The 21,930-nt window shown below is 47.1% G+C and overlaps 2 protein-coding genes across 4 annotated transcripts in view; one reads left to right on the top strand and one right to left on the bottom strand.

The window, feature by feature from the left end:
- XPO5 (exportin 5) overlaps positions 1-528 on the bottom strand; it is a 226,620-nt gene extending 226,092 nt beyond the window's left edge. Inside the window, 1 exon segment of the mRNA XM_030195864.1 lies at positions 340-528. Within this exon segment, the coding sequence (XP_030051724.1) occupies positions 340-444 (105 nt within the window). The 5' untranslated portion in view covers positions 445-528.
- A 179-nt stretch (positions 529-707) lies between these two features.
- Positions 708-21,930, top strand: part of POLH (DNA polymerase eta) — an 81,381-nt gene continuing 60,158 nt past the window's right edge. Inside the window, exons 1-3 of one of the 3 annotated variants that reach the window (XM_030195860.1) lie at positions 708-867; positions 10,288-10,433; positions 20,782-20,916. In XM_030195860.1, coding sequence (XP_030051720.1) covers positions 739-867; positions 10,288-10,433; positions 20,782-20,916 — 410 coding nt within the window. In that variant the 5' untranslated portion in view covers positions 708-738. The remainder of the gene's footprint in view (positions 868-10,287; positions 10,434-20,781; positions 20,917-21,930) is intronic. The other 2 variants (XM_030195862.1, XM_030195861.1) reach the window with 2 other exon arrangements.

Below are 21,930 nucleotides of genomic sequence, written 5' to 3'. Positions count from 1 at the left end.
AAAGCACTTCCTCACAATACCGCCTTCTAAGCCTGCACTGCGCTGACCCTACCTACTTCCCCCCCCCCCCCCCCTCCTCCTCCTCCTCCTCCTCCTCCTTCCAATACTGATAGGAAGGATCTTGTCTTCCTCAATTTATTATTAGCATTTGTATAACGCTACCAGATACATCACAGGATACAAAGGGTCTCGTCTTGTTACCTTGAAAATCACCGCAACGGAGGTCCTACTCTCAGTCTATTCCGCTCTAGTTTTACAAGTACCAATGGCTCTAAGTCCTGGCCCACTGTTAATGCCCCGAAGCCACATGCCGGCTCTCTGCCTCGGCCACGTTCTTACCTTGAGAGCCTCCAAACGGTAGCGCTGAGAAGAGCTGGGGTCCATCATTACAGTCACTGCCTTCACCAGCTGCTCGCACAAAGAGCTCACCTGCTCCTCCGCCATCCTGTGCGGCCCTCGAGGTAACACTCACTTGCAAAACACCAGAACAAGGAGCTGAAGCCACGGCAGCGACTCCACACATTAACCACTCCGGCGTAAAAAAAAAAAAAAAAAAAAAAATTAGATTGCGCCTGCGCACGAGTCCGAACTCCGTTTCAGCTTCTCTCTGCGCCTGTGTGCCCTACCCTTTGCCTCTCTCTGCGCCTGCGTAGTAGAGTCAACGCTACGTTCTCTCCGTGCGCTTGCGCAGTGGTGTGACCGCGCATTTTTATCCTTCCTGCTGCTAGCGGTGAGGTGATGTGCGTGGAGATTGGTACGCGGGGCAAGTACTGGAGCCTTTATAGGATCAAAGTGTTTTCCTCTGCAGAGAACTTTTCGGAAGGTATACGGAAGGCCCGGTTACCAGGGTTAGGTGCTGCGATGATGGTGTGCATGTTAAAGTGGATAAAGCTTAATGTTGATTCTGGAGTAGCTGACTAATCGCTTTTTTTTTTTTTTGGCAGAAATAACAGTATCCAAATGCTTCTTGTTGTAGCCAGTTAAGAGTTTTCCTAGACTTGGTTTTGGAATTTTTTTCCAACGTCTCCATGTGGAATACCTTTTAGCTCAGAAGAAGGTGCTCATTTTCAAAGCACATACACTTAAAAAGTTACAAAGGGGTTCATTTTCAAAGCATTTAGCCACAAAGTACCATAGATTATGGTACTTTGTATGTCTAAGTGCTTTGAAAATGAGGCCTATAGTAATTATATAATTTTGTAAGTCTATATTGTTTGAAAATGAGTCTCCACGTCTCTTTGCATGCAGTACATGTTTGAGATCCTTTCACAGATTTTCTGTAATAAACAAGTCGGGAGACTGCGAGAGCTAGTCTACCTTCATCATTCCATTCCTTTAATTACTTCATGGTTGATTTTGAGTTATAAATGAAGAAGCAGAGAAAATGATGACAGATAAAGACCATTTGGCCCATTAAATCTGCCTATCCATACCGACCACTATCCCTTCCTCCCGCTTAGAGATCCCATGTACTTGCCCATGATCTTTTTTTTTTTTTAATATTTTTTTAGATTTTCTTCAATGCTATCTTGAATTCAGATATAGTTTTTGTTTCCACTACCTCCACCTAGAGGACATTCCGTGCATTCACCACCCTTTCCATAAACAAATATTTCCTTTGTTTCCAAAGTTGGTCCTGGAGTACCCCCTTGCCAGTCAGGCTTTCAGGATATCCCACACTGCATATGTTTGAGCTTGATTTGCATACACTGTCTTCATTATATGCAAATTTCTTTCATGCGTATTCATTGTGGAAATACTGAAAGCCTGACTGGCAAGGAGGTACTCGAGAACCAACTGGGGAAACACTGCCTTAGATTACTCCTGAGTCTGTCCCCTTTCACCCTCATCCTATACCCCAGCCATTTCAGAACTTCCTTTCAATTGAAACTTGCCTCTTGAGACGTTTAAATGTGTGTAACATAAATTACACATCATATCTCCCTTCTCCTGTCTCTCTTTCGAAGCATCCAGTCAAATAGTGAAAAGAGCTTCTTCTAGTTCGCCGGTGGCAAGGATTAAGGTGAATAGGGGCTGGTCAACACAACTGAACATTCAAAGAGGGACAAGACAGGGATGCCCACTATCGCCATTACTCTTTGCCATTTCAATAGAACCATTAGCACAGAGAATTTGAGCTCGAGATGAAATTAAAGGGGTTAGGATGGGAGGAAAAGAGCACAAAGTAGCACTATTCGCCGACAACATTTTGTTTTATGTTGCGTCTCCCCTAATGACAATACCCGTAATTATCACAGAACTTGGTGGGTTTGGGGAATTATCAGGGTTTAAAATAAACGTAGGCAAATCAGAATTAATGGGGGTGATGGCATCAGAGATGGAGATGCGGCAAATGGGGGAAAGGTTTGCTTTTAAGAATAGCGAAACAACCACAGAAGGTGATCTCTCCACAGGAGAAATGAAGAACACCAGGTACACACAGTGGATCCAAAAAAGAGTCCTCTCTCATGAGAGAGGACTCTTTTTTTGGATCCACTGTGTGTACCTGTTGCTTTTAAGAATGCCACAACAAAATTTCATTATTTGGGGATTTGGATTCCTTTGGAGTTAGAGAATTTATATCTATTGAATTATGTGCCATTCTTTAAAGCTATAAGAGGGGGTATGAGTAGATGGAAGAAAGAATGGCTATCATGGTGGGGGAGGATTGCGGCTATCAAAATGAACATTTTGCCCAGGTTGCTGTTTCTATTTCAGACCCTGCCAATACAGGTTCCTAAAGGGGAGTTACTTAAAATACAGTCAGAATTAGGGGGGTTCATGTGGGAGGGTTGCCAGGCGAGATTATCTCGAAAAACTATGTGGAGGGCGGTAGAGCAAGGGGGAAGGGGCATGCCCAACATGCTTTGGTACTATTGGGCAACACAACTAAAACAGATTGGGGTATGGAGCAAGGTGGACCTATCCCCAGTGACAAGATTAGAGCAGATTTTTGTACAAGAGGGAAACTTGGATGGGCTAATGTGGGCCTCCATCCCGGAGGGTAGCTGTAAGAGAATGACACTAAATCCCTTTGTTTCACATCTGTTAGAACTCTGGGGAGGCCTAAAAAGGAAATTACGGAACTCCCAGAAGAGATCAACATATGCCTGGATCACCCAAGAACTTGGGTTCCCAGCGGGGGGAGAGAACAAGGTCTTCAAGACGTGGGCTCATAAAGGGTTAATTTGCTTTTGAGAATTAATGGGAGAGAGGGCTATTAAGAATTTTGAAGAGCTTCAGACAGAATATGATCTCCCTGAGACAGACCGTTTTGCTTATCTTCAGGTTAAGCATTATATAATCAAGGAAAACTGGACAAAGGACAATCCACTGGAAGGGGAAAAATTTGAGGATCTGTGGGGGGCGATAGACTGTGGGGGGAAGGGGATCACCAGATTGTATGGACATTTTAGGGGTCAGGAATTCATGAAGCTACCATACATGCTGGCATGGGAACGAGATATAGGAACGGAAATTAGCATCTCTGAATGGAAGAGAGTGTGTATGGAAGTTAAAAAGGCATCGGTATGTGTGCTAATAAAAGAAAATGCTTATAAGATTTTAAGTAGATGGTACTATACTCTGGACAGGTTGAAAGCTATGTATCCGGATGCCTCTGACCAGTGCTGGAGATGTGAGAAGGCCACAGGCACGTATTACCATATGTGGTGGGAATGTGCGATACTGCAGAGGTTCTGGGGGGAAGTAACAAACTTACTAACCAAGGCCTTAGGCGTAATGTTCCCCTGTGATCCTAAATGGTGCTTATTGGGTTGGGGTAATAGAAAAGGGAAGAGATGGCAATGTAGAATTAAGCGGATCGGGCTTGCAGTGGCGAAAACATCCATGGGTCCAACCATGCATAATTGGATAATGAAACTCAGAGTGGTAACATCAATGGAAAAATTGACAGACCGCAGCATGGGGAGGCTTAACCCGGCAGCAGATGAATGGACACACTTGAACAAAATCCTTAGTAATACAACTTGAGAAGGGGTTGTGAATGCCATGGAAGATGGGGAGGTGGGAAGGGGGAGTGGGGAGGTTATAAAAATGTAAAATCTTTGATGCGAGTGTTGAATGTCAAATGTTTATGTATATGTTATGTGTATGTTCAATGGCTGGAAAATGACATCTTGTAGTTAAGCTGGTTGTACAGAATCATCAATAAAAATTTATATGGAAAAAAAAGAAAACAGCTGCTTCCATATCATCAAGCAGATCAATCGATAGACTGGTGGGTTGTGTCCATCTACCAGCAGGTGGAGATAGACAGCAATCTTTTGCCTCTCTACATATGGTCATGGGCTACTATGAAATCCTCAGTATTCTATCTAACAGGTGTGTGGTCACACGCAGCAGCTCTGGCTTGGTCTCCACGCCTATTTACTTAGGCTTTGTTGAGTACCTGGGGTTGAGGGCTCTTCGTGAGCAAGTGCAAACCTGGTGGTGCCAGGTCCCTCCTTTTCTCCCCCCTCCCGCTGGCTCCGTTAAAAAAAAAAAAAAAAAAAGTTAACAATCTTGAAGCAGAAAAAATTTTACTTGCAGCTGCTCACTGGGACACAATTTGTTGCAGCTCGGAGCAAGAAGCAGGTACTTTTACCTTTTCCTAGCGGGCAGGGGGTTCCCCGAACGTTTCCCTCGTGGCTCATGGCGAAAAAGAGCTCCCCGGACCACGATCGCGCAGCTACTGGGGAGGCGCAGGGATAGGAGGCAGAGAAGCCCTTTTTGGGCGCCCTTCCGGACTTTGCTGATTTAGCTGGTTTTTCCTCCGCTGGGGCGTCGGCGGCCTTTCCCGCCTTAGGCGCCCATCCCTCGATGTCCGCCCTTCCGACGTCGGCCGCCCATGCAGCTCGGACAGCCTCTGGTATGGCCGCCTTTGAGTTGGGTGGCGGTAAGAAGATGGCGAAGTTTAAGCGCCATGCTTCCGGCACGGCTCCTTCGCAGAGTGATGCGCAGCGCGCCTCTCCCCCGCTCTAGGGAGTGGAGGTTGAGAGTTCCTATAGGGCTGAGGTGCACAAATAGGGGGGGTTTCGCTCCCAAGATTATTTTGTTGCTGCATCAGGCCTTTCAACTGCAAAACGCTGCTCCTGCTCCCCTGTCAGATATGGGGGAAGAGGTTTCCCTGATCAAGCGCCCTCGGGTGGATCTTCAGGTCTTGGGGGACTCTGTCTCTGATGTAGATGAGGGCAGTGTTTCTGAGTTCTCCCAAAGGTCCCTTGGGGATTCTTTGGAGGAGGCTGATCCTCGCCCTGATGGGGGAGATGAACCCTCTGCAGCGCGGCTTTTTCGCTCAGAGGAATTGCCTAACCTGTTAGTTCAGGCTATGAGCATCTTGAGTATTTCCTCTCCAGAGGAAGGCCCTTCTTCAGCCTCAGCGGGTTCCGCTATTATGTTGGGAACCAAGCGCCCTTCCAGGACCTTCCACATCCATGAAGCCATGAAAACTCTAATTTCGGCTCAATGGGATTTTCCTGAGGCGAGCCTCAAGGTAGCCAGGGCCATGACTCGTCTGTACCCTCTGCCAGAGGGTGAACAGGAGGCCTTGCGCTGGCCGGCAGTGGACTTTCTAATCACTTCTGTGACAAAAAAGACGGCTTTGCCGGTGGAAGGTGGCTCTGCCCTTAAGGATTTACAGGACAGGAAATTGGAAGCAGCCTTAAAGTTAGCCTTTGAAGTGGCCGCCTTGAGTTTGCAGGCCTCGGTTTGCGGCTTCTTTGTGGCCAGGGCATGCCTGATGCAGTGGTGCAGCGGGCCTCCCCCTCAGATCCTTCCTTGAGGACGGATTGGCCGGTCCTGGAGTTGGGCTTGGCTTACTTGGCAGACTTGCTGTATGATGTTTTGAGAGCCTCGGCTAAAGGTATGTCTCAGACAGTCTCTGCCCGTCAATGGCTATGGCTTGAGCATTGGTCAGCTGACCATGCCTCCAAATCCCGCTTAGCCAAGTTGCCTTTTAATGGCAAGCTGCTCTTCGGGGATGAGCTCGACAAGATCGTGACGGATCTCAGCAGTTCTAAAGGCAAGAGGTTGCCGGAGGTCAAGGCAAGGGCCAGCAGTGCTCGCCCTGGTTCCTCTAAGGGCCGTTTTCAAGAAGCCCGTCGGTATTGCCCAGGCAAGTCGGGCTCCTCCTCCTCCTTCAAGCAGAGGTTCTCCCCGAAGCAGCATTCCTTTCGCAGAGACCGCTGCTCAGGAGGTTCTTCCTCCGGTCCTCCCCCAGGGTCTCGTACCCAATGACGGGGCCCTGGTCCATGGCCCAGAGCAGATAGGAGGAAGGCTGTCCTCTTTTCTGGGCGAGTGGACCAGGATAACTTCAGACGCTTGGGTTCTAGAAGTCATCAGAGACGGCTACAAGTTGGAGTTCTGCCGGCCCCTGAGAGACGAGTTCGTGAACTCTCCCTGCAAGTCTCCCCTCAAAGTGGCAGCAGTTCAGCAGACTCTGGACAACTTGCTCCGCCTTGGGGCGGTGGTCCCAGTGCCCGTAGAGTAGTGTGGCACAGGATGTTACTCCATTTACTTTGTGGTGCCAAAGAAAGGAGGCTCTTATCGGCCTATTCTCGACCTCAAGGGAGTCAATCGGGCCTTGCAAATACGGCATTTCCCTATGGAGACTCTCCGCTCCGTGATTGCTGCGGTACAAGAAGGAGAATTCCTGGCATCCTTGGACATCAAGGAAGCTTATCAGCACATTCCCATCTGGCCGCCTCATCAGCGCTTTCTGCGCTTTGCAGTGCTGGGCCGGCACTTCCAGTTCAGAGCCCCCCCGTTCGGGTTGGCTACGGCTCCGCAGACCTTCTCCAAAGTGATGGTGGTCATTGCGGCTTATCTCCGCAAGGAAGGAGTGCAAGTCCATCCCTACCTGGACGACTGGCTGATTCGAGCTCCCTCCTTTGCGGAGTGTGGGAGAGCGACGGACAGGGTCATTGCTCTTCTGAGCTCCCTGGAATGGATCATCAACCGGGAGAAAAGTCAGTCCCTGGAGTATCTGGGTGTTCGGTTCGACACCCAAGTGGGCAGAGTGTTCCTGCCGGACAACCGGAGCCTCAAGCTTCAGGCCCAGGTGGGCCAGTTCCTTGTCTCCTCAGCTCCTCGGGCTTGGGATTATGTGCAACTGTTGGGCTCCATGACGGCCACAATGGAGGTAGTGGCCAGGGCCCATATGAGGCCACTACAGCACTCTCTTCTGTGGTGCTGGACTCCGGTTTCGGAGGATTACGTAGTTCACCTTCCCCTGGACTCGGCGGTGAGAAGGAAGCTAAGTTGGTGGCTGATGTCAGACAAGTTGGCAGCCGGTATGCCTCTCACGTCCCCGGAGTGGATTGTCGTTTCGACGGACGCCTGCTTGACGGACTGGGGAGCCCCCTGCCTGGGAAGGACAGCGCAGGGGATATGGTCGCCGGCGGAGGCGAAGTGTTCCATCAACCTCTTGGAACTTCGGGCCATTCGGTTGGTGCTTCAAGCGTTTCTTCAGGTACTGATACTGAGGCCAGTTCGAATCCTGTCAGACAATGCCACAGCCAGGGAGATGCCAGGGAGGCCATGGTTATGCCAATGGTCAGAGGCGAATCTGGACCAGCTGTTGGCGGCTCACATTGCGGGAGTCCTGAATGTCGAGGTGGACTTTCTCAGTCGCCATACCTTGGATCCCGGAGAGTGGCAACTGTCTGCTCGGGTGTTCTTGGAGATCACGAAGCGCTGGGGCATGCCGACCTTGGATCTGATGGCGACCTCAGCCAATTGCCAAGTGCTACGGTTCTTCAGCAGAGGACGGGACCCTCGATCTCTGAGGGTCAATGCTCTTCTCCAGCAGTGGCCGGTACAGGAGCTTCTCTACCTTGTTCCCACCTTGGCCTATGCTGGGCAGATTTCTCGGCCGGGTGGTGAAACACCCAGACCGGGTGGACCTGGTGGGTCCAGACTGCTTCAGTGTTGGCGTTCCTGCAAGAAGGTCTGGAGAAAGGCCTGTCGCTCAGCTCTCTTAAGGTCCAGGTAGCGGCTCTAGCTTGCTTCAGGAGTCGCCTGAAGGGTGCTTCCCTGGCTTCTCAGCCAGATGTGCGTTTTCTCACAGGTGTTAATCACCTACCCCCTCCTCTGCACTCGATAGTGCCTACGTGGAATCTCAATCTGGTGCTGTGGGCCTTGCAGAAGCCGCCCTTTGAGCCATTATCGCGGCTGTCTCTGAAGGACCTGACGTTGAAAGCAGTCTTTTTGGTGGCAATTACTTCAGCCAGGAGGGTTTCCGAGCTCCAGGCGCTCTCGTGTAGAGAGCTGTTCCTGCGGTTCACGGAGGCAGGAGTGTCTATTCGCCCAGTGCCTTCCTTCCTGCCCAAGATTGTTTCTCGCTTCCATGTGAATCAGCAGCTTTGTCTACCCTTCTTCCGTAGGGAGGATTATCCAGAGGAGTATCGTGCTCTCAGATGCCTGGATGTTAGACGAGTTATCATCAGATATTTGGAAGTGACCAACAATTTCCGGAAGTCGGATCACCTGTTCGTGCTGTTTGTGGGCTCCCGTAGGGGTCTGCATGCATCTAAACCTACCGTGGCACGTTGGGTCAAGGAAACGATTGCGGCGGCTTATGGGGCCACAGGGAAGGTGCCGCCTATCCAGCTGAAGGCTCATTCTACTAGAGCACAGGTGGCTTCGATGGCAGAGTCCAGGTCCGTTTCCTTGGAGATTTGCAGATCGGCGACTTGGGCGTCGGCTCATACCTTACTACTACTACTACTACTACTATTTAGCATTTCTATAGCGCTACAAGGCATACGCAGCGCTGCACAAACATAGAAGAAAGACAGTCCCTGCTCAAAGAGCTTACAATCTAATAGACAAAAAATAAAGTAAGCAAATCAATTAATGTGTACAGGAAGGAGGAGAGGAGGGTAGGTGGAGGCGAGTGGTTACAAGTGGTTACGAGTCAAAAGCAATGTTAAAGAGGTGGGCTTTCAGTCTAGATTTAAAGGTGGCCAAGGATGGGGCAAGACGTAGGGGCTCAGGAAGTTTATTCCAGGCGTAGGGTGCAGCGAGACTGAAGGCATTATCGCTTGGACATGACAGCATGGGCCGAGGACCAGTTTGGAGCTTCAGTGTTGCGTTCTGGGATTTCCATGTCCCGCCCTGGGTGAGTACTGCTTGGGTACATCCCACAAGTCTATGGATTGATCTGCTTGATGATATGGAAGGTAAAATTATGTATCATACCTGATAATTTTCTTTCCATTAATCATAGCAGATCAATCCATAGTCCCTCCCAGATATCTGTACTGTTTGTTCTAGTTAAGTTATATTTCAGGTTCAAGTTTAGACTTCAGTTCCTGTTCAGGAGGACTTCGAGTTCAAGTTCTTCCACTTGGATTTCCCTGGAGTTGGGACGACTTTGTGTTGCAGTGAGCTGCTGCTTCTTTCCCCCCGTTTCAACGGTGGTTGGATTCATAACTAAATTATGCCAGTGCTCCCTCCCGCTTCGTGTGGTAGTAGGGCAGCTTTGTTTCCCTCTCGCTTTGGCGGTGATGGGTTAAGCCAGCTCCTCCCGCGGTTGCGGTAGCAGGACATGCCAGTTCCCCCTTCGTCGGCGGGTGTGGGTGCCGCCCCCCCCCCCTGCTTCGGCGGTGGTTGGGTGGCGGAGTGTCCCTTTGTGGGTGTAATTCTCTGTTTGGTGATTCCTGCGGATGGAGCTTTGATATCGACTATACTGAGGATTTCCTGGTAGCACATGACCACATATAGAGAGGCAAAAGATTTTATCTGTAGCCCTCCTACAAGATAATGTGGAAAGGGTAAACTGGAGAAAGCACCAATACTGTTGTTTTCTGGGCAGCCATGAGGAGGCTAACAGGTCCCGCACAGATGGGATTCTCTAGAGCATGGCAATGCAGGGGTCAGCCAAGCTACGTGACCATGCTACAGAGAGGATTTTATTGCAACCTGAGTGCCACATGCACACCCTGTACAGTCCTCCCGCAGAAATACCCACATGATAAGAGCTAAAAGTGTGCCTAAATTTACATGCTATTAGCTCTGATAATAGGGACGTTAATGCCCCGCGCTGTTCTGGCGCTAATTTTAGAGCGCTGTTTGGAACAGCTCAGGGCTTCTGATTACCTGCATCTAAGGGAGCATGGCATGGGTTGGGAATGGGTGTGGAAATGTTATCCAGTTACTGCATTATACTTACTCTGTGCTAACGCACAGTTAGCGTGGGAGCACTTAGTACCTCCTTGTGAAAATAATGCTCCTGTCTGCCACAAGGTTCATTTTGAGTCTTCGATGCTTGCATTTGTTGCACAGGGCAGGGATATGCAGTCTGGCATGGAACGAGTGGTGGCCCTGGTGGATATGGACTGCTTCTATGTCCAAGTGGAGCAAAGACTGAACCCAACACTAAAGAACAAACCTTGTGCTGTAGTGCAGTATAAAACGTGGAAAGGAGGAGGGTAAGTCCACCTTTTTTTTTTATTTAAACAAACTTCTACCACAGTGCATTGTAAGGAGAAAGATGAGTCCCTTCCATCCTACACTGTTATGGTGATCCCCCCCTTCCTCCTGCTTTCTCTTATCTTTCCTGTACTTCTCTAGCTCCTTCTACTGGCTTCTGACTCCTTTGCTTTCCTTGCTTCTCCAGCTTTTTTCCCCTCCTCCCCTTAAATTGTGTGCTCATTAACTTTTGGAACTCCAGGATATATCTCCAAATCTAGAAATTGTTGTTGTCCAGGCCCTTCCACCCCATCTGTTTGTCTATGTGGGTTACAGTGATGTTTACCTCATGGCTGGTTTATTGTAATTTTCTCCTTGCTAGTTTCAAATTATTCTCTACACGCAGAGCTCCTTTAGGTAGGCAATGAAAAAAGCCCTCTTTATTGTCCTACTAGACCAGTCCAGACTGACAGGTTAAGTCCCCCTATCAGCAGATAGAGGCAGAGATGTGAGGATTCTTCTGTCATCAGTGTAACAGGTGGTGCCAGTTACACTGGCCTCCAGCTGATGGTGTAACTGATTGGTTCAGCAGGACTTCTTCTGAACAGGCCTTTCCTTATCATCCCAGACACAAGTCTGAATAAGTGGGGTTGTGTCCCGTTTGTAAGCAGAGCTAGCTACAGTATAGTACTTTTTGCATGCACTGTAGCAGTGGGATGGGCAAAATGTGTAATGGTAGTTCCAGATCATCCCACCGATCAATCTAGAGATGAGTGGGTTATGTCCCTCTACCAGCAAGTGGAAATGGAGAGAACCTCAATGGTTTACTATATGTGGACCCTTGCATCCATCTTAACCTCAGTATTCTCCCTATCTCAGCAGGTGGATGGACATATCCTGTGCTGCTGTCACGCTTCACACGAAACACTGGATAGTGAGCCCTTGGGCTACTGCCAAGGATAGCGGTGGCAGGAGGAACACCTACCGGAACAGAAGCCACAGCAGAGAACAGGAAAATAGTCCACAAACCCAGCAGAACCGGGGCCAGGTAAATAAAGTCAAGGTCCAGGTCCAGGCACTAGGTTCAAAGGCAGGCGGCAAGCAAAGTCCAGGTCCAGGCAAAGGTTCAAAGGCAGGCGGCAAGCAAAGTCCAGGTCCAGGCACTAGGTTCAAAGGCAGGCGGCAAGCAAAGTCCAGGTCCAGGCACTAGGTTCAAAGGCTGAAACTGAAAGTAGCAAAAGCACAGCAACAAACAACTACAGAAGACACACCTCTGAGGACCTCTGTTGCAAGGCAAACTAGAAACACTTCCAGGTGGTTAATAAAGGCCAACAGCCACGGAGTTCACCAGGTACGGAAACAGCTTAGTTCCAAAAAGTCTCGAGACCAACTGGCAGGCTAGAAAATCCGGACCGGACCGGCATGACTTCTGGAACCGGGAAAACCATCAACAGACAGTCCATTGCGGCCACCAGGTCTGACCACCAGGGGGCGAGATGAATGAGAGCACGATACCGGGGCAGAGTCATAACAGCTGCTCTCTGGTTGAGCTTTGCTCCTAACCTGTTCCCTCAGGTTTAGTTGAGCTAGGGCTATTGGCTGGGCTTGGCCACTTTGAGGTACACCTGGTGGTTCCAGGTCCCTCCCCTGGCCCTTCCCTGCCTCTCTTTTTTAGCAGTATGCTCAAATTCTGCTACATAGTTCTCCTCCTCTTTGGGGGAAAAAAAAGGGGGGGTCATGTGATGCACTGAGCTAGGCAGCTGAGTTTGGAGGAAGCTCTGGGACTCCTCCCGAATCTATTTTTATTTTTTTTACGAAGGTTATGGTGTACATCTAATCGCATTTGATAGAACTTCAGTTGGCCATTATATGGACAAGTTCTTGGCTAGATCTCCAACAGCGATGGCGCAGAAAACGACAAAGAAAGAGAAAAACAGATTCGTAGAGACAAAGATGGCGGATGCCCCGTGTGCTTCTGCCAAGGTATTCATGGACCTGCAGCTGACTCAACCTACTGAATGGAACCAAGGTGGGAAACGATCTCGCAAAAATTGGACAGGTTCCAAACCCTTCTAGATGGATTTAACACTCGAGCAGGAGATTTAGAGTGCACACCGCATGGGCAGAAATGCAGAAGACCGAACCTGCCTAGAATTGTGATGGTAAAGATCCTCAATTATAGACATAAATTGGAAATACTTCAGGGCTTCCATTCGAAAAGAGAGATTTTAGTATTTGAAGGACACCGCGTATTCAGGATTTTCACCTGCAGTCCAAGAACAACATCGGAAGTTTCATCCAACCTGTGTGGCCCTCAGTAACAAAAGAATCCGGTTTATGCTCTTATACTCATCTCTGCTTAAGGTCTTACTGAATGGCCGGTGGTTAGCCTTTAAGACTGTGATTGCTTCAAAATCGGCACTTATAGAAAAAGGTATTCTGGTGCCAGATCACTGAACTTGACTGTACTTGCTTGACAAGATGCCAGGTAGTGGCGAGCTGTAAAATACATGGATACACCTAAGTATATTTGTCAATATGGGAGGAGGGGGGCCCTTAGTATTGACGGTGACCCTCTACATTCCCCCTGCACTTTGCCTGGGTGAATGTGGATGGGGGTTGATTGGGGGTTTGGGTTAGGAGGGCTTTGGGGGGTGTGAAGGTAATTGGTAGGATTGTTTGGTTATAAATAGTGCATATTTGATGTTGGGCGGTTTATGGGGATGGGCTAAGGGTAACCTGTTTAATTATGTAATGTGTGGTTTGACTCTTAGGGCAGATCAACAAAAAGACAGCGAGATTACCAAGTTAACATACATTTTGGAAGCCGCTTTGATGTATACAGGGGGAGGATGACCTGGGGAGGACTGGGTGCTAGGGTCGCCAACTAATATGATACCAACTATGACTCCTTTTTCTAAATACAAGTCCTCATGCCTGTTAGGGTAGTCACCTGGAATGTGGGAGGAATCACATCGCCAATAAAATGCTCAAAAATATTAACTGCTTAACGTCATAATGTTGACATAGCTTGTTTACAAGAGACTCGTCTCTCTGATTCGGAACATACTAAACTGCGAAGGGCATGGGTGGGAGAGGTACATGTGGCCTCATCTCAAGGGAGAAGAAGAGGGGTAGCAGTATTGGTCAGTAAAGGGCTCCTCTGTAAAGTAAGTTTGGGGTACTGCAGGGAATTATCCGATACTAAAGCTGTGGATGCAAGGAGCAGAGATATTGCTGGTGGTTATATATAGTCCTAACCAACATGACCCCCAATTATTTAATGCTGTGCGTCAGCATTGTTTGCAATTTAACTTACTTAAAGTGATGGTTTTGGGAGATTTTAATTTAGTATCAGACCCCACTGTGGACTGCTCTAATTTTGGGCGCGTCTGGTCCTAATAGGACTCGGCCACATACTTTTAACTATTTTAGACATACATTAAACTTTGTGGACACATGGCGGGCCTTGCACCCTGGAGAAAGAGACTACACACACCGCTCTTGAGCACATGGAACACAGGCTCATTTAGATAATATCTTAGTTGACGCTCCATTCTTTTCCTTGATATTAACAGCAACAATAGGTCCTGAGGAAATTTCAGATATGCTCCAGTTTGGGTTGATGTTGAGTTGCCAACGGAAGGGCAGATTGGAGTTGGCTGGAGGTATGCTGCTTATTTACATAACTAGTAAAAAAGGCCCATTTCTGTTTGAAAGGAAACGGGCGCTAGCAAGGTTTTCCTCTGAGTGTGTATGTTTGAGAGAGTGACTGTGTGAGAGAGGCTTCTGTTCCTGCTGCTGTGCATTCCCCGTGTTGTGCTGATTCGCTGCTCCCTTTATCGTGGCTCCACCCCTCTCCCTTCTACTGGCCAATCTGGTGTGGGTTGTGTGACATCACTATTATCTACTCCAACATGATCCATGGTTCCAGGTAGCCTCAGAATGTTGGAGGTGAGAATTATTATATAGGATGATTGCCATTTTCAGAAATATATACAAGAAAAATGGGACAGTTATATTATTCATTATAAAGAGTATATAGAGCAGCTCACTTTGTTTTGGTCCACCTCAAAGGTAGTACTGAGGGGCGATATTATCTCATATGTACATGCTCGGAAAAAGCGTTTGGCTAGAGGCATATTACTCTTAAAATCTAGATTGCGCAAAGCCAAGTGCGCTCATACTTCTAGGCCTTCTCAAACAACTTTAGAGGGTCTACTGGCAATTCAAAGAGCTTTGAACTCTATGCTGCATGAGAAAGAATCCCATTCTTTATTGTATCATAAATATAAACTGCATCTCTATGGAAATCATCCAGGGAGGATGATGGCCCATTTAATTAAGACATGGGGGAGGGGGGGACCCAGAGTGGTAACTTCCTTGCGAGACTCTAATGGTGATCTTACTAATAACCTAGCGCATATTGAGCAGTCATTTACTAACTATTTCACCTCACTATACAAGGCAGGACCTCAGCCTGGGGCTCAAGGACTTACTGATTATTTGCGAGACTCGGGCCTACCTAAACTTACTATGCAAGAGGTTGATTCCTTAAATGCCCCACTATTATTGTCGGAGTTACAAGGGGTGATTAAAGGCCTAAAGATGTCTTCTGCTCCTGGCCCAGATGGTTTTGCAGGAGAGTACTATAAAACTTTGCCCCCAAAGGTTTTGGGGACTCTTTTGGCATATTATGATGCAGTAATTGAACAGGGACAGTTCCCACAATATGCCAATTCCGCATTGATAACTTTAATACCAAAGCCAGGAAGGCCACCCGGCAGCTTCATATTGGCCCATATCCCTATTGAATGTGGATATCAAATTACTTGCTAAGATCTTAGCTGACAGGTTGACACAGTCTTTTCAGATTCATAAGTTCTCATCAGGTGGGGTTTGTACGTCAGCGACATTCAGCGCATCATGTGCGAAGGTTATTGCTGACAATGGCTCACTGGTGTAAAAGAGATACCGTCTGTCATTGTCAGTTTAGATGAAAACAAAGCCTTTGACAGGGTGGGCTGAGAATACATGTTTCACACTTTGTCCTACTTGGGGTTTACTGGATGGTTCTTGCAGGCTATCAAAGCATTGTACGCCCGACCCACTGCTAGTTTATTGGTAAATGGTATTGGGGGGGGGGGGCGAATTTCCTATACTAAGAGGTACAAGACAGGGATGCATTCTCTCCCCCTTGCTTGTCATAATTGCAATGGAGCCCTTATTACGCATACTATCTTTTAAAGTTGGGTTTTTGGGGTTCCGAGTAGTAGGAGATTGCAGTAGTCTAGTTTCGACAGTAATAGTGATTGTACTGACAGTTTGAATTGTACCCTATGGAAAAATGCCCTTATTCGTCTTGGGTTTCTCATCAAGTAGAAAGAACTACTTATCAGTTTTGATGAAAATTGAATCATAAGGAGTGATCCAGGTGTGCACCCAGCAGTTTAGTTGTTTGCTTCAGATGATAAATCAAATTTCCGATTGTGATCTGTTTTAATTATGGGTCTGGGTTATAGTCCATTAGTAGCAATTTTGTTTTTTCTGTGTTCAGCTTTAGTTTGAATCTCTCCGTCCATGATCTGATGTTCTGTAGGCATTCACCTATCAATTTTGTTGTCTAGGATAAGGTTAATGGGATGACAACTGATATATCATCTGTGTGAAGCCTTTTTGATCGAGTTCATGGCCTAGAGTGCGCAGAAAAATGTTGAATAATGGAGAAAGCGGGGATCCCTGGGGGACTCCACAGGGGTTTCTCCATGATCCTGGTAGTGTTCCATGTCATTTTACGCTATATGATCTTGCTTTTAGGGAGCCTTTAAACCAGTTCAGGACCTTTCCAATTCTGATGCTGCTTAGTTCCGAGATTAGGATGTCATGGTCCACCAGGTCGAAGGCTGAGGACAGGTCAAACTGTAGTAATGGTGCCTGGCCTTTGTTGTTTAGAATGGCTCTGACTTTGTCTACAATGGATATGAGTAATGTTTCTGTGTTATGATGGGTTTTGAAGCCAGATTGAGAGGCGTGTAGGATGTTATGTTGGAGAAGGTAGTGGTTTAGTTGAAAATTGACTAGGCCCTCGGTCAGTTTTGTGAACAGTGGAATTGAGGCCACTAGTCTATAGTTGGAAGTTAGTTCACTGGATCCTTTGATATCTTTGATTAGTGGAGTGATGATAATTCCACCCATTGCTGATACAAATCGACCGATAGAAAGTTGGTCTTGGATCCATAGGAACAAGTTGCTCAGGAATTTGGTTGTTGGGGGAGCACATCAGATAAGGTGGGCAACTGTCAAGCATACAGTAGGATTTAGAGTATCTGTAAAACATTAAGGTGAAGTCTTTCCAGTTTGGATCCGGTCTCCTGCTATAGTCATTGGATTGGACTCCACAGTTTTGGAACAGTCTTCCATTGAGGTTGTGAAGGTAGACCTGATTGCAAGTGTCTTGTTTTGAAAGAAGGATGCCAGGTTGGATGCTGATGGAGTTTTCGTATTGTTTTGCTGTGTTAAGGTTGAGGTGTCTGATAGTTTAGATACTAGGTGAAAGAGAGGTTTTATGTCCAAGACATCTGTTCCAATTAATTTGGAGTACCAGGCCTTTCTTTTTTTTATCAATCATTTTTTAATATTCAGTAATCGCTTGTCTCCATTTCTGTCTCGACTCAGCACTTAAGGAGATACACTAGTGGAAGGTGGAGCACCTCTTCAAGCAGTCCTCTCCAGCAGGAGGGGTACAGTCTGCCATTTGTGATGGCTGCATGGCCCAAGCTGTACTGCTTTGGCTTCAGCAGGCCCTTGATTCCCCAGAGGTGGCACATTTAGAGACCGGGGTGACCTTCTTGACAGATATTTTACTCTACTTGGTCCGTATGTATTCTCATTCAGTTTCCTTGGTAATTGTAGCCAGGAGGTGGCTGTGGCTCTGCTACTGGTCAGCAGATATGTCTTCCAAGGCCCGATTGAGCACACTGTCCTAGAGAAGTTGGTCAGGGATTTTGGGGGGGGGGGGGGGGGAAGCTCAGCCACTGTGCTTCCCTAAGAGGGGCAGCCACTTTTGGCAGAATAAGTGCACTCCAGCAGCCCCAGCAGGGGCAGGGAGACAGTCCAAGGGGGGTCTCTTTCAAGGGACAGGGAAGCCTGGTGATCAGGCTTCCTCTGGGGTGATAGGCATTACCAGAGGAACACAAGGTGCACCAGTCCCCTTGTTGGTTCAGGTGGGCAGCAGACTGTCCCGGTTCTATCACAAGTGGGCATGCATCACCTCTGACCGGTGAGTGTTGGAGGTGGTAAGATAAGGTTATGCCTTAGATCTGGCGTGACCCATCCATGCTGCCTTCATGATCTCCCCTTGTGGCTCAACTGCAAATTGTCAACACACTGCTTCATCTGCTCTGGCTAAAGACTGTGCCTCCCAAGGAGCTGAGCAAAGGCCGCTACTCCATCTGTTTCATGGTGCTAAAAGAAAAGGGGCTCCTTCAGACCCATTTTGGACCTCAAAGACATCAGTGTGGTGCTTTGGGTATCATGGTTTCATATGGAGACACTGCATTCAGTCATTACCTCTGTTTGGCCATTCAAGTTTCTTTCCTTCCTGGATCTGATGGAGGCCTACCTCCACATTCCCATCAGGGTGGTTCATAGGTGTTATTTGCACTTCTGTGTCCCGGGGAAGCATTGTCGATTCTGTGTCTTCCCATCTGATCTGGCGATGTCCCCTTGCTCCTTTTTTAAGGTGATGGTAGTGGTGACAGCAGCCCAGCTACACTCCCAAGGCATCGGGGTACACCCCTATCTTGACGACTGGCTGAAGAGGGCTGATTTGGAAGAGGCATCCAGAGCAGCCAACTCCCAGTTGACTCAGCTCCTGGTACATCTGGAATGAGTGGCAAACCAGACCATTTGGTTCTCCCTCAGCAGTTAGAATACTTGGAAGTCGCATTGGATACAGCCCGGAGGATAATGATCTTCACTAAGGAGCAGGTGCACAAGCTTCAGTTGCAGCTGTACAGCCTGTGTGTGTGTAGACCCTGTGGGTGTGGGACTACTTCAGGTCCTCAGTACGATGGCAACAACTCTGGAGGTAGTCCCTTGGGTGCACATGTATATGCAGCCCCTTCAAGGGACCCTGCTGTCATGCTGGCCCCCAAGGTCTCAGGATTTTGAGGCCACGCTGCCCTTCCATTGGTTCAAAGGAGCCTCACCTGTTGGACCTGTGTAGCTCATCTGTTGAGAGGGGTTCCTTTGGACCCTCTGAATTGGATTGTGGTGACCACAGTTGCCAGCATCAGGGTCTGGGGGCTCACTGCAGCCCACGGATATTGCAGGGCCAGTGGTTCATACAAGAGACAACTTGGTTGATAATAATCTCAAGATGAGGACTATCAGGTGGCCAACTCCTACTGCTTGGTTTATGAAGGGGAGAGCAGATTTCTTCAAGGGGTGCCCCTGCAGACCTCCCAGATGCAGCAGTACTGTTTGTGGAGGTCGAGCTGCAGGCTTCTATGGCTCCTTCTGAAGAGCTGATTTTGGCAGGAATGACAGCCATGTTACCCAACCTCCAGAATTGGGCCTAGTGCAATTTCCCTCAGAGTCCCTTGGGGCTAAGGGTAGCAAGTCTCCGTCTTTCCCATCCGACCCCTCTGGGGAGGAAAGCAATTTATGTTAAAAGCCCTAACCAATTTGTTTCAAGGCTCTGCTCCAGGTCCGTGGGGGGATTCCCCTTGAGGACCCCCAAGTTTCTTGGGGAAGTTAGTTGACATGGAGGAGAGTGAGCTGTCCCTGGAGGTGGTTGAGGATGCCCCAATTGTAAAGCTTTTTTATAGAGAAGAGCTCACTAAATTGAGCAGGTCTTTTCTTCTCTCTGGATTTCTTGCTAGAGGAGATGATGCCTTTGGCAGAACTGTTTCCCCTGCTCAGTATGATAAAGCTTTGGTACATCCCTTCAGTCTGGGCTGGATAAGGAAGGAGAAATGATCAGTACAACAAAATGAAGGAAGATCGACTTAAGGGTAAAAGACCATCAACTGGGAAACAATGAGGAGACCAGGTGAATCTGAAGTTAGTTTTGACTAGGGAGGGGAAGAAGCTGAATGACATGTGGCAGCTGGTTTCCGCCAGAGAAGTAAAATCTATTTTGGCTTTGCACATTCCTGGGACAAAAGAAGAAATTTATCCTTACCTGATAATTTCATTTCTTCAAGTCCTGCTAGACCAGTCCAGGACCCACCCAGAGTCCTTCTAGTTCTTAACTCTGGGCTGCCATTTCTTGTTTATTTATACATACATAAGTGTTGCCATACTGAGACAGACCGAAGGTACATTAAGCGCAGTATTCTGTCAACAGTGGCCAATCCAGGTCACAAGTAACATATTTTATGCTTCTTATCCTAGGATTAAGCAGTGGATTTTCTCAAGTCCATCCTAATAGTGGCTTATGGACTTAGGAAATTATCTAAACCTTTTTTATATACCCTGCTAAGCTAACGGCTTTTACCACATACTCTGGCAATGAATTCCAGAGTTTAATTACTCGTTAAGTGAAGAAATTTTTTTCTCCGATTTGTTTTAAATTTGTTACTACTTAGCTTCATTACGTGCCCCCTAGTCATAGTATTTTTGGAAAGAGTAAACAAGCGATTCGTGTCTACCCCTCATTATTTTATAGACCTCTTATCATATCTCCCCTTATCTGTCTCTTTTCCAAGTTGAAGAGCCCAACCGCTGTAACCTTTCCTCATAGGGAAGTTGTCCCATCCCCTTTATCATTTTTGTCGCCCTTCTCTGTACATTTTCTAATTCCACTATATCTTTTTTGAGATGTGCTGACCAGAACTGCATACAGTATTCAAGGTGCAGTCACACCATGGTGCAATACAAAGACATAATACTCATTGTTGTTTTCCATTCCTTTCCTAGTTTTCTTTAATGCTCTGGGGATAACAGAGGGTTCCCCAGTGGATAATGGGTTCCACAGATATAGAGGGTCCTCTAGTATAATTCTTAGCTTTGGCATTAACATATTGGGAGAATTCCTGGCTACACCACCTTTTATATTGATGCCCCAGGAATATGCAAAACCAAAACAAATTTTTCTTCTCTGGTGAAACCAGCTGCCACATGTCATTCAGCTTCTTCCCTTCCTCTCCCTAGTCAAAACTGACTTCGGATTCACCTTGTCTCCCCAGTGTTTCTCAGCAGATGGCCATTCACCCTCCGTACCTTGAGTTCATCTCCTTCATTTTGTTGCACTGGTCAGGAACATATTGTTGGAGCATATGCCTAGAAGGAATCCATCCTTACTAATCAGATGTATGGCCTGTTTTCATTTCTGTTTTGTCCTCTTTCATGTCTCCCTCACAGTATTATAGCAGTGAGTTATGAGGCCCGTGCCTTTGGTGTTACCAGGAACATGTGGGCCAATGATGCAAAGAAGTTGTGTAAAGATCTTCAGTTTGCACGGGTCCGTGAGGCTCATGGGAAAGCTGATCTCACCAAGTAAGTGTCAACCACAGCCAAACTAGTTGGGATGTTAGAGTGACCAATTTTTGGCTCAATGATTTCAAGTTTAGGGCTCAGATTCTCTCCTATGCTGGGTAGCCATTCTGCTTCTCGGTTGTGATCTATGAGGTCCTTTGCATAAATTACTCCAACACAGTTCTGTTTCAGTTTTAGTTAGTAGTTTTTTTACCATACTAAAGCTCTTTCCTAGTTCCCTGTAGAACTGTTTTAAGCTTTCTCTATATAATTTATTTTGATGTTTTTTTCCCTATTTTCTTATTTATTAGCGTTCTTTTATATCACTAATCAAATTTTTCTTTGTGGTTTACATCCCAACAATGATGATTGGATTCACATACGCAAAATGTTCAACAAAATTATTAAAATACAAGAACTAATTACTTCACTTAATTCTATGCCACATAAACCTGTAGGAATAAATTTTTAAGTCTATTTCTAAAATGCTTCGTTTTTCTAACCCAAGATGCTTTGGCAATAGACCTAGGATCATGCATTTAAAAAAAAAATGCCACTAGGCATCAAAGTAACACCCCCCTGTTTACTAAGTCACACCCTAATGCCATTGCTGCGCGGTTTAGTAAACAGGAGGGTAAGTCTGCAATATCAATATTTAATATATCCTGATCCAAATAAAGTGAAGCCTCTTGTAAAGTTCATGGCTAATCCAATCTCAGTGTCTTAAAAAATAATGTCGGTACTTTGAACTTGATACGTTCCTTTACTGGTAAACAGTTGACAATCAGACTAGAAAAGAATACAATCTAACAAAGGTATCAGTAAGAGATTACTGTATTCACCACAGTGTATAATAGTAATTGCTAGCAGTGGGAGAAGATCATAACATAGAGTGCCTATTCATATGTTCTCCTGCTTTACAGGCATCAAAGCGCATCAAACATATAAATGGCGAGTGACCGTACTCACTCGCAAATGCACAGTAGAGACTTCCGTCTCTGTCCCGCCCCCGCGTTAATACGTGATGACGGGGGC

The sequence above is a fragment of the Microcaecilia unicolor genome, chromosome 3, assembly GCF_901765095.1.
Source record: "Microcaecilia unicolor chromosome 3, aMicUni1.1, whole genome shotgun sequence".
Classification (NCBI taxonomy): domain Eukaryota; kingdom Metazoa; phylum Chordata; class Amphibia; order Gymnophiona; family Siphonopidae; genus Microcaecilia; species Microcaecilia unicolor.
Note: the sequence above shows the minus strand (reverse complement) of the source record. Positions and strands in the feature narration are given on the sequence as shown.